This window comes from Aethalodelphis obliquidens, unplaced genomic scaffold (genome assembly GCF_003676395.1).
Source record: "Aethalodelphis obliquidens isolate GAN/ISIS:26980383/991018 unplaced genomic scaffold, ASM367639v1 scaffold9, whole genome shotgun sequence".
In the NCBI taxonomy this organism is placed as follows: Eukaryota; Metazoa; Chordata; class Mammalia; order Artiodactyla; family Delphinidae; genus Aethalodelphis; species Aethalodelphis obliquidens.
This window is the reverse complement of record NW_020837953.1, coordinates 36869900-36890590: the sequence shown is the minus strand read 5'-3', so window position 1 is coordinate 36890590 and position 20691 is coordinate 36869900. Positions and strand designations below refer to the sequence as shown.

The following is a 20691-nucleotide window of genomic DNA, read 5'->3' as shown; positions in this document are numbered from 1 at the left end:
CATAATCACAAGAAAATACACATAATCAGAAGGAAAGGGCGAATGAATGAAGGGGCCAAGAGCAGGTGGTATTAATCTTTGTATCCTTTTAGATCTCTGCACACATAAAATGTGTGCTTTTTCACTGCAATTCCAGTGTCTAGCCAGAGTGTGCGGTTCTTTTTACCTACCTCAGAGGCCTACACAATACTTTTTCACTTAAAAACTACAAGGCAGGGTCCCTTTCCTGAAGGTGCCATTTCAAAACAACTGGCAGCTCAGCCACATTATCTAACTCCGGGCTTCATGAATCCTTAATGACAATTTTGTGACCTCACAGCTTGCAATTATTTGACATCTATTTGCTGTACAACAGATTCTTGACTGTTCTCTCATTATGTCCACTTTCAGCTCGGTTAATGTGCCAATGATGGAACATAATCTGGCTGGGCTCCAGGATTTCTGGGTTGATCACCTATAACGCCTATTCATGTTCCACGGGTTAGCAGTATAGATTAAACCGTTTAATGAGTTCATGAGACAACTGTAGCCGTCTTGGTCTTGCAGCAGTGTATTTGCTCTTCTTTTCATCTCATATTACAACAAAGAGATACCCATATTCTTGCCCCGGTTTTCTACTTCCTGATTAGTCAGTTTATCATGGTACAATGTGCAGAACACAATCACTGACCAAATCCATACTGCTGATAAAAAAAAAATATTTGGCTGAACACAGGGTATCTGAAGCAAAAGCTCGTAAGAGACTTATTTCTGAGATTTACAGTTCCTAAATCCTTTTGTACGATTTTAAAAGAAAAATCCTAGGTGTGCAGAAGCTGCTAGATAATTACCTTTATGTCTTTGGACTACTACCTAGCCTGTAACAATGCCTTGCATAATATATTATATATTATATATACTCTGAATGTATATTCTGAATGTATATTATGCCTTACATAATATAGATTCAGAAGCTGGCTGAATAAATGAAACAGAGCTACACCGTAGCCTTGCTTCTTGGTATGTAGTGACCACCACACCCACTAAACTGCACTTCCGTCAGGCCCACAAGTGGGACTTAGGACATCCCTTCCCCCATTTCAAATACAGAAACTCTACTTTTATTTATTTTATATATTGGGTTCCTGTCTAAAATTTAATTAAAGAAAGCAATACATTGTTAAAAGTTAGAAATATATTTTTTAATTCAGTAAAGTACTGATTAGACATCTGCTAAAAAGGCAAAATAATCTACCGCAATTGGAAATGATATTGTCAAGCAGCACCTTCTACAATTTGCATTATGATAACTTAATAAAAATATAAATCTTACTGTAGATAATCAAAGAAGAAAGAATGAAGACATCTCAAAATTAGACTGGTCAAGTATTATTATGACTGATCATTAGAGAATCTAACTACAGGTAAAAGGAAGAAAGAAATAAAAAGATTTAAAAAGCCAGTACCATCTTCAAAGGAATACCACAAAAAAGACTATTTAAACTAAATCTTACCTATGTGAGCAAATGGGGTCTTCACTTGTTAACTAGCACCTCTACCATTTTGCATATGGAACTTAGTCTGCTTGTCCATGTAAGCACCAAACAGCATCTTTTTACCAAAGCAGAACTGCCTTAAGTGGCAAGAAAAGTTCCAAAAAAGTAATCAAAAAAGTAGTCAAGGGCTTCCCTGGTGGCGCAGTGGTTGAGAGTCCGCCTGCCAATGCAGGGGACATGGGTTCGTGCCCCGGTCTGGGAAGATCCCACATGCCGCGGAGCGGCTGGGCCCGTGAGCCATGGCCACTGAGCCTGCGCGTCTGGAGCCTGTGCTCCGCAACGGGAGAGGCCACAGCAGTGAGAGGCCCGCGTACCGCAAAAAAAAAAAAAAAAGTAGTCAAGGAGGAGATAAGAATTTCCTTTCCAATAAGCCTCTCCCAAAATGAAATATTAATATATCAAGATTCCTTGAAGGGCACATATTTTACGTCTCTAGTCAACTCCAATTTTTACTGACCTGTTTTTCATTTGTTTATTACACTTTCAAAGAGATTCCAATTCCATGGTGAACAGTGAGCTACACTCAACTACCTTTAGTAGACAGTTCTTAAAAAGAAGTCTTCTGAGGCCATATTAAATGACTGTACCACACTATTTGAAGTGCACCTACACAGTAATGTGCCCACGTACCTACCTATCTAATTTGCATGATAAAGTATTTAGATTCAAGTCCTGAAATTTCCAAGAGGATGGCTTGATGTTGTGGAAATGTTATTTATATACAGCAACTATTATGCTCAGAGTTGATACAGCATCTTGTAAGGAAAATTCCAAAGGATCTAAGCTTTATTTATAAACCACATGACACAAAGAGCCTATCTGAAATTTCTGTCTAGTCTACCTTACTATTTAAGTAGCAGTGCATGCTTTGGGGAACTGTAGGAGAAAGGGCAGATTAACAGTTGGAGGTCTTCTCCTTTGTTTTCCAGAACCATCACAGCTTTAATGACTGCTCAGAAGTTGGCATCTAAGCAGTATCAGCATCCAAGAAAGCTGACCTTGTGTTCCCCCACAGCGCTATGTAAGGACACAGATCTTTGGATACTGGGACTAAAGAGACAGAAGACAGGGCATGTCTGTGGCTCCAGTGAAATGTGCCTCTCTGGACAATATGATCTATTTATAACTTAGGCTTCAGAAGCAATTGGGAAACTGCCATCTACTTGCAAGAAGGCTCTTGGTAAATAATAACCAAGAGGCTATCTCTTTGTTTCCACCGTGCCGGGCCTCTGCATTTAGGAAAGAATAGGGGTCTTCATAGGGCTCTTGGTCTAAGGATGGTTAGGTCTAACTAAGTATCAAAAGCTGGGCCTGAAGCCGCTGCATTATCACAAGCTGCAGAGGAAGGAGGGACAGAGAGAGATGAAGTAGTTACCGAGACACAGAAGTGTTCATCTCATTTCTGGTCTAAATAAAAGGCTGTGGCTGTGGTTGTACTGCCAGCAGCGGTGACAGCACCACCATGAAAGTGTGGACACCATGTCTGGATGTGACACTTTTTCCTCAGGGAATCCCACAAAGAGAAATGAAAATGTCTGAGGTAGCTGAGAAACCAAGCTAGCACCTCACAAGTTCAATTAAGGCCAATGAAGCTAGAACACACTCCTTTGAGGGCTTTCCAGGTATGAATCAACTTCTGAGTATAGTTTGAAGAGAGACAGGAAATGGTAAACAGTAATCTAGCATTCTCATTTCCAAAACTTTCTGGTCAATATATCATAGTATCTGGTAAAAAGCAAATATTTATAAATTAATATAATAGGTATTACTGAAACTATAGTTGCAAGTTGGCTAGGGGCAGAACTCAATGTGTGAGGCTATAAATACCCTCATTTGCCCTTGTTATTTACACTGGCTGGTTACTGCAGTGAATCTCATATATCTCTTTTAAAACTGAAAAAACATCCTGGCTTTTAAAGGCCAACAACCATAGCAACTTTTGCCAAAGTTTCTTACTAATAAGTTAACTGGGTCAGATGGCCTTAACCTGGTCAAGTCACTGAATCGAGAGAAATCTAGCTCATTGCTGAAGGATAACTTTTTAATGATCCTAGGAACAAATATACATCTTCTGGGACCTTGAGGACAATGTCATCGTTCCTTACAAAATCAAATGAATGTTCCTAAGTACATTCGACCTTGGCATTTAATGGTTACACTATTCTAAGCGGTTGGCCATATCTGAAAGATACACAGTGGTCACCAGCATTTAATTTACAAGAACACAAAAAAGATTGGCAAAAAAGATTTAGAATGAAAAAAATAACTTAAATAGTGCAGAATTCTTACGGCCATCCCACTCAACGAGCATATACCCCGAATGAGTATGAGATGTGAGATTTACCCCATCTGACATTTATCCTTCAGGAGGTCTTAGTTCCTTTTCTCTTAGAAAGTGGGTACCTGTCAGTCCTGGGTGCGGTTCTATGTTTACCTTTGCACAACATGGCTCCTAAAACAAAATTTTTGACCATATGCAATTTTCTCCTTAAATATTGATTTTAGAACATAAGCCTGGGCAAGATTCTGTGATTGTACCACAAAGAACCTGATCCATCATTTGTGATGATCACAAAGATGATCAGAACCTGATCAAATAAGGATATAACACAAGTGACAGCCAGCCTTCATCAAACCAGCCATCAAGAGAAATCACAATGAAACCAACTTGGAATAAACTATATCATTAACAACTTGGGAGTTACATATGCTTCTATGGGGGTACAGTGAACAGACAAGCACTTCCTGTCCAAAATGAACCATGGTTTACTGAAAGAATAAGGCTTTTAGGTTTAAGTTAATTTTCCAGAATTTTTCTCACAAAGAAAAGCTTTTTCCTAGAGAACATGCAGGGGTTTACATATAAATGGGCTGATGAGCTCAGAGCTTCCCGACAGTTAAGGGGGTCTCTGCTATCTTACTTACATCATAATATACGTCTAACAACTAGACACAGAAAATCAGAAAATGACCATTATGCCCTAGCACAATCTATAAAATGCCATCATATCAACCAACATATTATCAATACAATACACATCAACATATTATGGTAGATACAGTTTTAATCTATGGAAACAGCTAAATACTTTAAAAGATATGTACTTTTAAAATTAAAGACTATTAAGAGCCTAGTAACTGAATACCACTCTTGAGTAGGATACCGACCCTTTGAAAAAGTCCTGTTTGCTGAGTTTTTCTGACTGCACCAGCTGATACAGTAATTGGCCCATGTGATCCCTGGTGATCTGGCTCCTTTCCAGGGTGGACTCCACACCCATTCTCACAAACACATATAGCAGGCCCTGGGCATTCAGCTCTTCCACACACTGCATGGCTTCCTGTTCAAATAGCAAATAAAAGCTTACTCCAAAATATGGATAGAATCACCAGAGTGTGAAAATAAGTTTAAAATCTTTTACTTATGACAAAGTCAGTAGACAACTCTAAGAACAAGACAGTTTTCATATATATAGAGTTAAACATTAATATAGCGCAGTAAAATCCAGGTTAATATGGGCAATGTTATGAGGCATATTTAAAAATACTCGTGCATCTTTACAAGGCTAATGTGTTTAGATTAACAATGTTATTGAAGATCACTCAAAGGACCAGAGGCAAAAATGTATTTTTCTACACAATATTTACTTATATTATGATCATTTTAAAACTGGAAATGGTATATTATGAAATAATATTTAAATAGAAATTCAATGTCATGATTCAAAGGCCTTAATGTGGCAACTGCGGTAATTCTGTTTGGGTATGTAATATTTGCAAAATCTTCAATGAAAAATGCCTTCCTTCATAGTAAAGTTGACATGGTTAGCTGAAGTACTAAAAATGTTTTAGGAAGATATTGGGATGTGGGGCTTGTAAACTGGTCCTTACCATGGGATGATCTAGCTAGGTCAATATCTTTGATCTGGAGGATAAAAGCCTGGCAGCCAGGGTCACTGAATCACCAATACAGCAGTGTGCCTCCCTGCCCTCAGCTACCTCAACTTTGTCTGAGTCCAAAATCCTTTGGTTCAACACCTGAAGAGAGTAGCTCTTCTGAGGGGGAAGATGCATGTGAGAAGGGCAGCCTCCTGACTGAAGAAGGGAGTAAGGCATATCTGGGTGTCTCACTGCTATTTTATTTCCCCTCTGCTACTTTATTTAATACCTCCCACATCAATTTTTTAACTAAAAAATTTCAAACTATAGAGAAATTAAAGAGTAATACAAGGTACACCTATATACCTTTACTTCAATTTAGATTCATCAGTTGTTAGCTTTCTTTCTCTTCATATATCCAAGAAATTTAACATTCATACAATAGTGTCAACAAAAATATCTGGTATATATAGTGCACATTCGAATTTCCACAATTGTCCCCAAATGTCCAATATAACTTTTTGTTGTTGTTGCTCCAGGATCCAACTGAAACACGACATCACATGTCATGATGTCTCTTTAGACTCCTTCTTTTTGGCCTTGCTGTGCGGCTTGAGGGATCTTAGTTCCCCAACCAGGGACTGAACCCAGGGCCCTGGCAGTGAAAGGTCCAAGTCCTAACCACTGGACCGTCAGGGAATTCCAATTCCCGCTTTAGACGCTTTGAGTCTAGATCAGTCCTTTCTCTCTTTTTTGTCTTTTTATGACACTGGTACTTTTGAAACAACTGTCATGTAAAGCTGTTTCTTACATACACTTTTAACCAATCAATCCTTCTGTTTCCAGCCCCATCTGCACCTCACGCACATTCATGGTCTGCTAAGTAAATTACCATTCATCCTTCTAACTTCCAGAATGTTGCTGCCCTCTATTCCTTATGCTCTTTATCCTTGTGGGTTTTTACCTCATTTTAAGCCTATCATCATCATTAAAAGGCCTTTTCAGGAGAGAGTAAAAATGAATGCAAGTACTCAGTGCTCAGTACTAAACCTGAAGTGACTAAGTATCTTCCAGTGAGTATTTAGTCACTGAATCTGCCTACCAGGCCAACTAACTACATCATGGAACTTCTAATGAGAAGCTTCTAATTTCACAGCAGTTCATAATCTTACCCTTCTCCCTGATTTTCTAATGGTTTGATTCTTGTTTTTGAGCTCTCAGCTGAAATGACACCTCCTATAGTCCCTGTGACTGCCCAGTCACCGGCTAGCATACCACCTAATTTTACTTCTCTGCACTATAACATTGTTTTCTTTTTGTAGTAGTTGTTTATTTATTTTTAGGGCAGCTTTGTCTGTATCTCCCACTAGAACATAAACTCCATAAAACAAACATAAAAAAACAGACTATGTTGTTCACTACATATACTACAATTATTCCAGGAAGTACTCCTTACAATGTGGCCGGCACATTTCAGGTACTCAATACATACATGTATCACACAGGCTAAAAACACAAGAGGTGGAATCAGACAAACGAAGGTTTGAACCCTGGCTCTGCCACTTACTTACTATTGTATGAGTTTAGGGATCTAACTTAATCTCTCAGCCTTGACTTCCTATCATAGGGTTACTATGAGGATTGCAAATAATACATATATATAGATAGAAGCACTTGGCACATTGCCAAACACAAAACAAAGCCTCAATAAATATTAATTTGCATTAGTACCTATTAAAATATTAGGGAAAAAACTCCCTTAGAAGGAGCTCTGTAAGCCTTTAGCATGACACACTAATACCCTAAAGGTAATAAGAAAAAGTATAGTTTATGCTGTGAAGCTAGAAGCCTGGATTTGAACCCTGAGTCTACCACTTATCAGCAGTATGACCTAGAGCAAGTTACTTTACATCTTTGCACCTCAGTTTCCTTATTGTAAAAATGGCTATTATAATAATATTAATGTCTGGATGGTATTATGAGGATTAAATAAACTAATACACATAAAATACATGCAGTAGCATCTAGCACACAGTAAGTCCTCACTACGTCCGACATTATTACCTGGTTCCTATTGCCACTCAGCAGCAGAGCTGCCTTGTACAATGCATAATGACATTCATGAGTCATAACTGACTCTGTCCCTTCCGCAGGCTTGGTCTAGGGCTAAAGAATCTTCGAAGGGTTCTCTTGTTGCACCTAAGTGTTACGAAGGTCTTTTTCTTCTTAAACCTCCAGTTCATCACAGGGTCCTACTTTCCCTCTTTCAAAGTATTTGTTGCTCACTGACGTTGTATATCCTTTAAATTATTTCTAAAGACAATCTCTACTGCTTTCTTCCTTATTGTTTCTGTTTTTCATCTTTTCTTAGTCTTTCCATTTTCTTCTTTCCCATTTCCCTACTTCCACATAAGGAAAAGGCTGTGCTGCCAATTTGTAAGAATACTCCTCATTTTCCAGGAATCTAACAAACCACAGTATATGAAGTCTATTCTTTGGCTCATTCCAGCTAATGTTCACTTATTTTTGCTGCATTTCCAAGGGTTTCTGCAAAGTACTCCTCTCCAACTCGCTCATGAGCAAAACTTCTTCCTACTTTTTGTAAATTTTGGACAATTTCAGTAAGCTTTTGCCAAAGCAAAAGTAGTTAATGTATCTGACAAATATTTTAACAGATAAGCCTTTGCTGACTCCAGATCCCTAAACTAGGCCTCATTATATGATCTCTCCTAAGACCCTATAGGTCTACTACAGTTTAACTATTTATAGAATTCATCTGTTTATGATCTGTCTCTACCTTGAGACTACAGGGCTCGTGAAGTCAGGCAGTACGTATATCTTATTCACTGCTATCTTAAAATGAAGATCAAGGAGAAGGTTAAGGTCAAAGAAGGGCAAACGGAAAGCCACATCTTGAAATGTTTCACTTAGGCTGTCTGACCCTGGCACATTACTTACTCTTTTGTGCCTCAGTTTTCCACTTATGAAATAAAGAAAAAGTAATGTCAGCTGTACTTTAAAGTTAATATGAGAATGATGATAAAATGATTGTAAAGATAATGACAGGTAATATATAAGGAGCCAGGAATTCCTCATAATGATAATGTGTTGTTTTTTGTTCATCAGTATCAAAGTCAATTTGGTTACTCCATAGTGGGAATGGATTGATACCCGTTCTTCCTTCCGGACCATTGATCTTGTGAACTACAGTATCAATTTAAAAGAGAGTACTTGGCAGAAATGCATCAAAGTTGTGCAAACTGAACTGTGTAAGTCTTGGCTTACTCACTCTAAGTCTCGTCAGTTCACAATAACTGACTTAGACCAGAACCAAGTTCCTCTGTCTCTTGCCACGGGGCTTTCTGTGTTGTTGTTGCTTTCTTTTTTAAAAATTTCGTTTACCTTAAAATCATTAATGTGTAGAAATTCATCAATGATAGATTTGGACTTCCTCTCCATCTCCTCCTCTGACAAGGCAGGCTTGTCAGGGGCTGACGTTGCTGGAATTTCTGGTTTCGTTACTAGTGAGGTTAAAAAAAGTGAGAAGGTAAAAACAACAGAAATTATCATTAAAATGGGAGGATTATGGTTGACAATATTTATGTGTTGTTACATTGTTTTTTTAGTAAAGGCATTAAAATAGATACAAATTTGACAAAGCAAGCTACCTAAAAGTAGAATACAGAAACATTTTTTTAGAGTAGATATGCATTAAGTAACTTCATAATCCACAACAGCTACAAGGTATAGGGACATGATAAATTTTTATAATTAGAGTTTTGTTCCTTTCTGTATTTTTTTTAAATTGAGGTACAGCTGATTTACAATATCACATTAGTTTCAGGTATACAACATAGTAATTCAACATTTTTCCAGATCATACTCCATTTCCTTTCTGTCTTTCGATTCCTCTCCATTGCTTCTATGATGAAGAGCACATGAGGCCCACACAACCGTGCACAGAGTTACAGCCACATTGGCCTTTGGCAGCTGCTTGAATACGCCATGGTTCCTCCTACTAATACTTTGCTCACGGTGCTCCTGCTGTATGAAATGATCTTTCTCTCTGTCTCTCATCCATCCCTCCCTGCAAACCTGTTTTAACTCCTCTTGGTCCTTCAGACCTGAGGGAAGCCTTCCCTAACATCCCTCTGTGTCAACTGTACTTAGCTCCTTTGTTAAGTACTCTCTTAGAAATACATTTCCTTCTTTTATAGCATTTTGCTCAGTTTGTATTTATATATCATCTTTCGTGGGGTTATTTGATAAAGTTTTTCCTGATCCAGCAGACTGAAGGCCAAGAGCAGGGGTCGAGTACCCAGAAGTCACTAGGTGCTCAGGTGCACGTGGCAAATGAACAAATGGCCCAGACAATAAACATGCAGAGGGCAGCTGTGCTACATTATTCACTACACACAAGATTATTTTCACACCCTACCTTGTTATGTTCTCAAAATAAACTAGCTCAGATAAGAAAGCCACTTGTAAAGATCTAGGGTGGTGGTGGTGGGATGAATTGGGAGATTGGGATTGACATATATACACTAATATGTATAAAACAGATAACTAATAAGAACCTGCTGTATAAAAAATAAATAAATAAAATTCAAAAAAAAAAAAAAACCCCACTGAAAGATCCGAAGTCTTTATCAGTTGGGAGGAGACATTTCAATTTGCCTGTGAAATCCATTTAGAAACTACAGTTGGGAGACACAATTTAAATAGTGAAACAAAATTGGAAGCTCGGAAAATGTTGTAAAACAACCAGTATTACTTCAGGATTAAGATTTAAAACTATTTTTCATCACTGTCATCATCAAGACATCTAATACCTTTTGCAAACTTTGTATTTACTATTGTAATGTCCTAAGTATTTACATGTATTAACCTCACTTTTAATCTCCACAACTCTACAGGGTTAGTACACTTATTATCCCCATATGACAGATGAGGACACTGAAACACAGATAGGTTAAATACATGAGGCAGTTTTTAGAGCACTATTTGAGTTGGTCCTCTAAGCACATACATGCTCAACATGTACAAAAACCAAAGAGGTTCCAAGATGAAGGTAACAAAAGACAACCTGATACTTTCTCTTTGGTTTGCCCTGTTGTGGCTCAAGAGTGTCAGAATTTTCATACATTTGAGGGGCTGTACAAAGGACAGGCACTCTAATGCACACTGGGGTATAATTTAGGGAACTTCTAAGAAATTCACTGCTTAATATACATCAAGAGGACCTCATCATCATCACTTTTAATAGTGAGGGGAAATTTTACAAATTGCTGAACAAAGGGATACCTGGGGAATGAGAACTATGTTATAAGATTCTGAAGATGCCCTTTAATTTTTAAGGCACTGGCGTGTGTGCTGTTATCATATACTGATTCTGAAATCTACTCAGGCACAAAGTCTCCTTTGCATTTTTTCCCTTCCAAATTTAAGGGCCCAATCTTCACCTGTACCTGTTCATATAAAGCCTCTCACCTGACTCCCTGATTCTGCTTCGCTCAGCCTCGGTGCTGTTCCTGTCCACATCCATGCCTCCTGTAAGCTGCTTCACAGTCTCCAGCATCTCTCTCCGTTGCTCTTCTTGAGACTGATTGTCTAACAGGTCTTTACTGCTGCTGCCCCTCATGAAAGTGTTTGGACGAGCTGTTGCAGATGGAAGGGGCTTGTCATTCTTCTCCCTGCCCATGCTTCCGCGACTTAAAAGACAAAACAACAATTTTCAAACTAAAGACCACCCCATCCACTCTGTATTCAAATTATAAAATAACACTAGGACTTTCTAAAAGTATGCAGAAGAATTTTTCACAGATAACTTCAGATGTGTGAGGCAACAATTATATTTCAAAGTGTAATTATTTATATAAACAAGTAAAATCATGCTTTAAAGAGAATATTAAGATGTGTTCGACTTTTTTCTTAAATGTTAAAGGGATACCACTTGAAAATTTTAAATGCTAATGGAAATTCTTTATTTAAATTAAAAAAAATCTTTTAAGAAAAAAGAAGACAGTAATGAATGTATGAGCTAAATGAGTGAAAGAGAAACAGAGTACCAAAAGAATGTGGTATCACAATCTTAAAAACTTTCAATGATACTTTATTTATTCAGAAACTTCAAACACATGGAAAATATTTGAGAACCAAGTAGTAGAAACAGTTTTTGAATAGCCAAAATCACACACTTCGTTCATTTTAAGAGAGAATCTTCCTATCTTCCTACTCTTTTTTCAGACAATTCTGACCAGCTGGGCAAATAGGTCCTTGGCCCAGGGCAGATCAGAAACAGAGAATTTAAAAGTAGAAAAGAGGGAAGACCTAGAGGAACGACAATGTTCTAACCACTATGAAAGAACATACACAGTACTCAAAAAGCAGGGCCATCAGGGGAAATCTAAGCAGGGCAAAGAGCCACAAACACCTCAGTAGCACAACCAATGCTCAGTGGCAATCTATGCCATCATTAAAAAGTTGACCTGTGCTATGTTTTGTTTCAAAAGCCAAGAGAATAGTAATACAGCTTAGAAAATCTACTAGTTATACTGATTATAATAAAAAACAAAAATTTGACAGTTTAAAGAAACTCAGCTCTAAAAGTGTTTACATGAAAAAATTTTATTCTCTGTCACTATATTACAGGTCCTCATCCACTCTCTATAAACTAGTCAATGGAACACTTGACTGTATAAATCCTACAAAAATGAAAGTAGAAAGACAGTAGAATATAGACAGTAGTGAAAAATAAAAGACAACCTCAAATATAACTCCAAGGACAGTGTGACAGAGAAATATATGGGTGGGCTGTTATGCCCTTTAACTCACAGCTTGAGAGTGCTAGGTTAACCTAGAGCATCCTGAGGCATTACCTTGGAGAGCCCTACACAAGCCTCCATGGCTCTTTGGGTGGGCCTGGCTTTCTCAGTCGAGCAAAGTATTAGATATTTGTCAGATAACTTGCCCTTCCCTTCCACCTCATCCTAAATCTATAATTTCCTTATCTTGGAGAAAATCAACTTTAGGGATGAAAGGAATCTATCCATAGGGATTATCATAATCTGTGTGTGTGTGTGTGTGTGTGTGTGTGTGTGTGTGTGTGTGTGTGTGTGTATGTGTGTGTGTGTGTGTGTGTGTGTGGAGGGAGAGAGAGACAGACAGAAACAGTCTGACAAGCAGGTCAGTCTTGAGTTAATGTGCAGACCGAGCTTCTTACCTAGTTAAGGTCCGTCGGGAATCAAACTCTAAAGGCGTGGATGATGTAGACCCTGAGGGTGCTGGAGGTTGCAAAGCAGAGAATCTGTTTAAACTGGAAGCACTTGACCTTAAGGCATCTATAGGTATTGAGAAGTGAGAAAAAAATACAAATCACATGACTAAAATACAGCTTCTAATTGATCTGCCTCCTTGGGGTGGGGCCTGAGACTAGGCACTTCTAACCAGCCTAATAAGGTGGTACCAATCTCCTGGTCCACAGACCACACTCTCAGAAGCACAGTGTTAGAGGGATCTTGTATGCAAAAAAGGATTTAGGAATCTTTGTTCACTACAACCATTTGCTCCTTTAAAAATATAATTAAATTATCCTAAGTAGGGCATGGGAATGGTAAATATAGGAAGGAAGGAGGCAAGCAAAAGCAAAACAAAATATTTCACTTAAAAAAGCTAACTAACAGAAATGCTGTGATATCATTTACATAAAATTATGGATGTGAGTTTAAGTGAACAATTTCTTTTCTAATTTAAAAGAAAAAAGGTCAAAATTACGTAGTAGAAGGGAAATACGGGAAGGAGGTTAACAATGAAGTTTACATTTTTTCCATTGGTCTTTCTTTAGCTTTTAAGATGTGTTTGTAATGATCCAAATATTTCAGTCCTAAAGCCAAATCTCTCAAAATCTACTTTCGGCAAAGATTTTGAAAAATATTTTAATCTAATTCTTTTTTCTTTCACAACTCCCTGAAATTAAATGCTTCTGCGTAATAATATTATTTTTCTCAGCAATATGAGTTTCACTTTTTAACCTGGAGTCCCAGTAATTTTTCTAATTATACTGAATTTGTGAACAATAACAACAGCAACAAAGGAATCAAATAGATTAAAGTTTTAAATAACCTAACTGAATTAAAAAAATTTTTTTTAAATATTCAAAATACCTAAGGATCCTTACTGAGGAAGAAACGCTCAAATTATGTTAGAGTGGGACACCAATAAATCCAGCTATGATTTAGTCTATAGATATTTTCCTAAAATTGTTTATGAAATGACTGCAGAAAGCATTGTAAGGTGAATGCTAATAGACCACATGCAGGCTCCCAAGAAGGGATACTCCATACTTACCAGTCTCACTTGCCTTTGCTCCACCACTGCTGCCTTTTCCCCAACTGCCCAGCTGCGCTTTAGGTACCAGCTGAATTTTCTCATCAATTGTGGGCTATAACGTAAGTGACCACAAGTCAACAATAGGAAATATTCTAGAAGAACAGTTTACCTTTTTTTTTTTTTTTTTTTTTTTTGCGGTACGTGGGCACTGCTGTGGCCTCTCCCGTTGCGGAGCACAGGCTCCGGACATGCAGGCTCAGCGGCCACGGCCCACGGGCCCAGCCGCTCTGCGGCATGTGGGATCCTCCGGGACCAGGGCACGAACCCGCGTCCCCTGCATCGGCAGGCAGACTCCCAACCACTGCGCCACCAGGGAAGCCCCTACCTTTTTTTTTTAAACCGTGAAATAAAACCAATTTCAACAAAAAAATTTTGCCTGGAATGCGCACATAAGAAACATAAATGGGAGCTGTTCGCATTAAACTGGCCCCTGAAGCACTCTCTGGAATCCAGCTTCCACAAAATACAGTTAGAAACCACTGGTCTGGAGAATGCATTCAGATCCTCTAAGACGGCAATGCCAATCTGCTAAACATAAGTAGTTTCTAGTGATTCCCCTCTTACAATAATGCCCAGGGATTTAAAAAAGGAAAAAAGAAAAAAAAAAAAAAAAGGAGTAAACAAATACTACAAAGTCAACTCATTAATCTCTTCAAGTGACTGTCAGAAAACAGGCTGAAAGACACAAAGATTTCACATTTTAGCAAAGCCTAAACTAGGGTGGAGATGGGAAGGAGAGGTGGAATAGGAGCATTCAACAAAGAGGAATAAGACAAAAGAGAATGAAATGTTAAGACAGGGAGTTAAGGTGCCCGATATCTCTCAGGTTTAACTCTCCCAGCACAACTTCAGTACAAATGAATCCAAGTTACTCATAAAATGCACACCACAGCACAAAAGCTGTAAAGCAGTGCCTTGTAACAAAGGTATTACTATATTCTGACGGTACTGTTTGCTATATGACAGTTAACAGTTAACAGTGAATTTGCTTAATGGTTTTGAACTTTTAATGAGATGTTTATATAGAGTACCTACAGTATAACTGCCTGAATATATACTACATTTATTTTTTTTAATTTATATATTTTTCAAAATATTAAGGAAATAATGTTGTAGGCTTATCATAGTGCCCATGCACAGAAACAATATTGTAAAACACAGACAAATGATTTTGGTTAAAACTGTCTCTTGCTGGAAATGGAAGTGGATGGGAATCAAGTTGTATTCAGAAATGGAATTCCTTCTCTGAGACATAAACAACTGGAAGAATGTACCAGAATCTTAGAGAACAGGATCCCAGCTGATACATCAAAAGAGACGCAGAGAGGGACTGTTCTATCCTGAAGCAATGCCTTGACAAGACCATAAAGATGCAAACAACACAGCCCATCTTCTTCCATTTGATATTTTCAACATTAGCTTCAGGTTGTCTTTATCCTACTGGCAGGCTGCCAATTTTCAGGACTATGTAAATAATATTACAAGTAAGGATCAAACTACACTTGAAAGTGATTTGCAAAACTCACTGGGCTGTACAAGTTTCCACTTTTACAAAATGTAATTCTACTCTCTCTATCTTTTCCAAGGTTCTTCATTCTACTTATAGTGATCAACTTCCACTGCTGAAAACATCTGCTAGGAGAAAATTCTTTCCTCTTACTGCCCATGGATTCTCAAGAGAAGGAAAGAGAATACATTAAATCTTTATCACAGAATAATTTCTGGTAGGTCCTCTGTGATTTCTTTTATGCCTTGGACATAGCAAACCATTCATTCCTTTCATGATTAGACTTAGACAGGTACCTGCTTCTTCCTCAGAGCTAAGAATATACTGTATGTATATTATACAGCATGAATATTATATCATACAGTATGAATATACTGTATATATATATATATGTATAAAAGCTTGCAATTAACTATGACTTCTCAAGAATTTTTGTTATCATCTCTCTTATACTAAGCATCTCATACCTTTAAGAATTAACCTAGTCAATTAGTAAGCCTTAGTAAACCTAATTAACCTAGTCCTCCTTAATAAACACTCATAGAAATAAAAGGACTAACGCCAGGACAAGTAGGTAAGAATACACTTACTGATGATGCTGAGCTGTAGAAATACATCTGCATGAAAAAACCACCACCCCATAAAATCTGCAATATGGCTATTTTATATGAGAAATAATTTTGAAAGCCATGTTTTGGGGCTGTTTGAAGTTGTGTTTAAATGTCACACTCACCTTAGTGATTTTCAGGAATTTTGAGGGGTCCAGTACCCGACTATTCTTGGCCCCTTGAACAGTATTCCACCCACCTTCGTCCACTCTCTGGACACCTGCAGGGAAGACAGAGCGAGCCCCTCTCTCATCTGTCTCAAATCAGTTTGACAATGAAAGGGCAAGCAATATTTTCAACTCAGCAGCTCCAATCAAAACCCAGGAAAAAGACAAAAGAAATTGTAAAAGCGTTGCTGACAGTCGCTTTACTACCCACAACATGAAAGTATCAAGTAGAAGTACTTTGCTTGTATCCATCTCTCATGAAACATTACTGACCTAGAAGAAACCAACTGATACAAATGAATAGGGATTTAGTGCTAGACAAGGGAGGGCCAAATCTAATGTTTATAGAGTTAATGATGAGAACACTTTGGGAGAGATCAGATGGAAATAATTTATTGCAAAGTTTATTTCACTTAATGGTGTCATATGACACACTATGCTTCGATCATCCCCCCAAAACCTGCTTCTCCAAACTTTCAGCTGCTGAGGCAGAAAACCTTGATTCCTCTTTCTCTCACACGTCACACCTAATCTGTCAGCAAATCTTGTCAGTTCAACCTTTTCAATGTATTCAGCATCTAGCCCCTTCTAATCACTACTAACACTACAAATTTGGTTTAAGCCAGCAACACTCCTCGACTGGTATAAAAACATCGTCACTGGCTTCCCTGCTTTCACCCTCACCCGTTTTCATCATGGCAGCCAGTGTGACCCTAGTAAAGTGTGAGTTAGGTCCTGTCACTTCTCTGCCCAAAACACTTCTGTTATCTATTTCACTCTGAGAGAAAGACAGGTTCCTTATAAAGGGCCTACAAACTCTAAATAATTTGGCCCCCTTCCTCTCGGACCCAATGTCCTACCACTCTCCCCCCCGTGCCCTTTGCTGTAGCCACACTGGCCTCCTTGCTGATCCTTGAAAAGGCTGCTTCAGGGCCTTTGTACTTATTATTCCCTTTGCCTAAAACCGTCTTCCCCAGATATCCACATGACTCATTACTTCATTCAGTCTTCGCTCAAACACCAACTTTTAATAGGCTGCCCAACCTCCCTATTTAAAACTGTAACCTCTATTTATCAAACCTTGCTCTCCTACCCCCACCCTCTCTGTTTTAGCTTTTCTATAGAACATATCTATCTGGCAAAACTGTATATTTATGTATTTGTTCCCCACCCCACCTCCCACTCCCCGTAAGATGTAAGCTGCATGAGGTAAGGGACTTTGTCTCTCCTGTTAAGTGACAAGCACTCAGTAAATATTTATTGAATAAATGAATGAAAGACCACCAAACTGTCTGTCCAAAAGCTTTTCCAATCCTCACGTATTTCTTGATTTTCTCTTTGCTAAATGGTATTAATGATCATGAACAGGCTTGCTTATTCCTTGTTCCTGTGAAATGGAAAAGCACACTTTCTTCCCTGGAGGATTCATCTCTCAGAACTTCACTATGAGCTATACAGTGTCTATGGTAAATACGGGCTAATGGTTATTGAGTATTTACTAGGTGGCAGTTGCTACGCTGAACACTTTACCTATATTAGCTCATTCCATCCTCACCCAAATCCTAGGTACTATTATGTGATCAATTTTACAGATTAAGTGACTTGTGCAAGGTCATACAGCTAGGATGCAGGAGAGCTGAAATTCACATCAAGATAGCTTGGCTCCAGTCTATGCTCTCAACCTCTATTACTAATATGACCCAGTCACTTAACTGACCACTTTACAGTGGACAAAATGAGCATTCTCATTTGGATGTCATCTTAGAAGGAACAGGCTTAAAAAAAAGAAGATCATTTCCTTTCTGAAAAAGTTCTCCTCTTCCAATGTTCCTAAACTTAGTCAATAGACTTTCTATTTTCTCAGCTGTAAAATGCCTTCTATTTCATCTTTCATCTTACCTTCCTCCACATAGCATTTCAGGCAACAGCAACATTTCTGAGTTCAGTGTAGCCCTTGATTCATCATGTGAAGAGCAACAGACTCATTTTATTTATGCATCTCTAGCATGACATTACTCCTTTGGCTCAAAAACACACAATGGCTCCTTAATGTCAAATCAAGCCGAAAGTTCCTAATCTGGCTCCATTCTTCTGGACAAACATTTTTCCATTCCTTCTGAACACTTAAATTTTACTCTAATCAGGCTTACTGATTCCTCTTTCCAGTATATGTTTATTTTAATTTCATGACTAAAATTTTTCCTTCCCTTCCAAATATCGTCCATCCACCAACACCCAGTTCAAGTGCCCCTTCCTCAAATAAAGATTTCCTCCAGGTTTCTACCTCTCCTCTTCTGAATTTTAATAGCCTTAGTGGAGAATACATTTCATAATTGATAGCATCTTCCATTTGCTTGAAAATGTACCCTTTATTAGTTTTGGCTTTCCCGATAAACTGAAAGCTTTCAGAGGGAAGGAGCTGTATCTTCTACTTCTTTTTATATCTCTCACCAATACTGAGTATACAGAAGATGCTCAATAAAGTCTTGTTGATTACTGCCTTTGAAGTAGTCAAAGAAATCATGTTTAGTATTCTCTGCTTTTACTCAACAACCAGTCTCCAGGTGAAGCTGCTTCACTTACCAATCACCACTCCATTCTTTGGGTTAGTCTTTCTGCTCTCATTTCATATTTAAAATAGAATTCTTAAACATCTATCCCTCAAAACTCCCAAGTTCTCTAATGCGTGGTGGACTGCACCCCTCACCTGGTCTTCTCTTCTCTTTGGTCATGAGTTGCTGGACCTTCCTCTGCTCTTCTTGTTCTTCTATTTTAGCTTCTTTGTGAATCTGTTCAATAGTTTTAGGCCCTTGATCTGCTCTTCGAGATACCCAATTACACTATAAAAGGAGAAAATGAAGTTATCAGCCAGATAACTAAAAATAAAAAGGAAAATAAAAATGAAATTTTTGAGAATCTGTTTTATACTTTGCTGGAAAAGTATAAAATACATATAAAATCTGGTACTATGCCAGTTTTTCATTACAGCCAAATAATTAAATTTTTCTCAATCAACCCTGAGCTACTGTATACTGAGCATTCCAATAGCTGATGGATAAAGACAGAGTGAAAGACTGGCCAAACTATCTATCTGTCTTCCTTCCTACCTACCTACCTATCTATGCATTTTATCATTTTGTATTTTTGAAAGGAATGAGAAGAGGAATCAACGCAGATCAGGACTCTCTGGCCTTGACTTAGCCTGCTATGCTGCCACTCAGGTCACAGCACACTCCACTGGGGCGCTACATCGAGGATGCCTGGCGTTCTTCTCCCACCATGTCAAGGTTCTGGTGTCTACAAAAATGCCGCACCGCTCTGAGCTCCGGTTATCCTCTCCGCTAAGGACAAAACAAGCTGTCTCCTTAGAGTTACACTTCTCCCTTTACTTCCCTTCCCAGCTAGAGTCTCAACATCTGATACCAATATGAGTGACTGAAGGAACAGGCGGAGAAGTTTTCAACATTTATGTTAGCTTGAGGCAAGAATGGCAAAAAGGTTGAAATCAGCATTCAAAATTCTGATCAACTGGTAGTGGCTTTGCTAATAAGAAGGATCCTGAGGTCACATCTCGGCTTAGGAAGATAAAGAATCGTCATCAATACCATCTGGTCTGGGCGCAGGGCAGGGAAGAGGGGGGACCCATATTCACTTTCTCTAGCTTAGCATCAGCTGCAGTATATTCCCTGTAGGAGTTAATATAGGAAAAGGGAAAAGAGGTGGTAGTGGTAAAAACTACACCTGGTATGAGAAATGAGGAAAAAAAAAAAAAATCAGCAGAACAAGAAGGTATACGGTAAGAAAAAGAGAGGAAAACATGAACATCTCTTTTGAGCTGGGCACGATACATAATTACCTCAGTGAATCTTCGTAACACATCTGCAAAGTAGGCAACATCACCATTTCAGAGGCTAAAATGTAAGGCTTAGGGAAGTTAAATATATTCACTTTGAAGATGAGCCTTCCTGATTATGTAGCATGCTAAGACTAAATTTAAATGACCACAGAATGCCTGATTTCAAAACTGCAATGTGGTTTGAAAATCAGAATAAAGAAAAGAAACAAGTAACAGACAGGTAGGTGTATATGCCCTTTGTCCTTTCACATAACTCCCTCACGAAAGTTTGTCAGTTCAAGTTCTGAGAGTCAGGCAGCAAAAGCATTAAATTATTATACATGTAAATCTTAGGACATCCTCCCCAAGCCAACTCCTGAAAAGAGACTGTAGTGGTAGGCTTATCTTTCTACTTACCAGCCTTAGGTCTATCACATCCTGAAGCATGAATCGAATCCTAGATGAGGTTTTTCTTTCTTTCACAATTTTCTCCATCTGATTAAAATACTGGTCCATACGTGGCTGCAGGATACAAAATCATTAGTATTCCTGGCTGAGGAATTCAAATGTAGTTTTACCATGTAGAATTTTAAACGGCCTATAAACACAACTTATAGCCAAAAGGCCATGGGGTAGAATGTTTAATTGAACATGACACCCAAAATAAAGGCTACATATTCCAGGCAGCTGGTCACAGTCACAGGCCAACAAAATATAGATGAAAATGTCATACTGCAGCTCCTCGGAACCTTAAGAGAGGGGTGGCTGGGTC

The 20691-nt window shown here is 38.3% G+C and overlaps 1 protein-coding gene across 15 annotated transcripts in view; it reads right to left on the bottom strand.

The window, feature by feature from the left end:
* The window catches only part of EIF4G3 (eukaryotic translation initiation factor 4 gamma 3), a 369011-nt gene that overhangs the window by 29913 nt on the left and 318407 nt on the right, over positions 1 to 20691 (bottom strand). For all 15 annotated transcript variants that reach the window (XM_027109874.1, XM_027109876.1, XM_027109872.1 and 12 more), the window contains 8 exons: positions 20337 to 20441; positions 18792 to 18924; positions 16043 to 16137; positions 13761 to 13854; positions 12637 to 12754; positions 10905 to 11125; positions 8817 to 8935; positions 4704 to 4876 (listed from right to left, as the gene is read on the bottom strand). In XM_027109874.1, the coding sequence (XP_026965675.1) occupies positions 4704 to 4876; positions 8817 to 8935; positions 10905 to 11125; positions 12637 to 12754; positions 13761 to 13854; positions 16043 to 16137; positions 18792 to 18924; positions 20337 to 20441 (1058 nt within the window). The remainder of the gene's footprint in view (positions 1 to 4703; positions 4877 to 8816; positions 8936 to 10904; positions 11126 to 12636; positions 12755 to 13760; positions 13855 to 16042; positions 16138 to 18791; positions 18925 to 20336; positions 20442 to 20691) is intronic.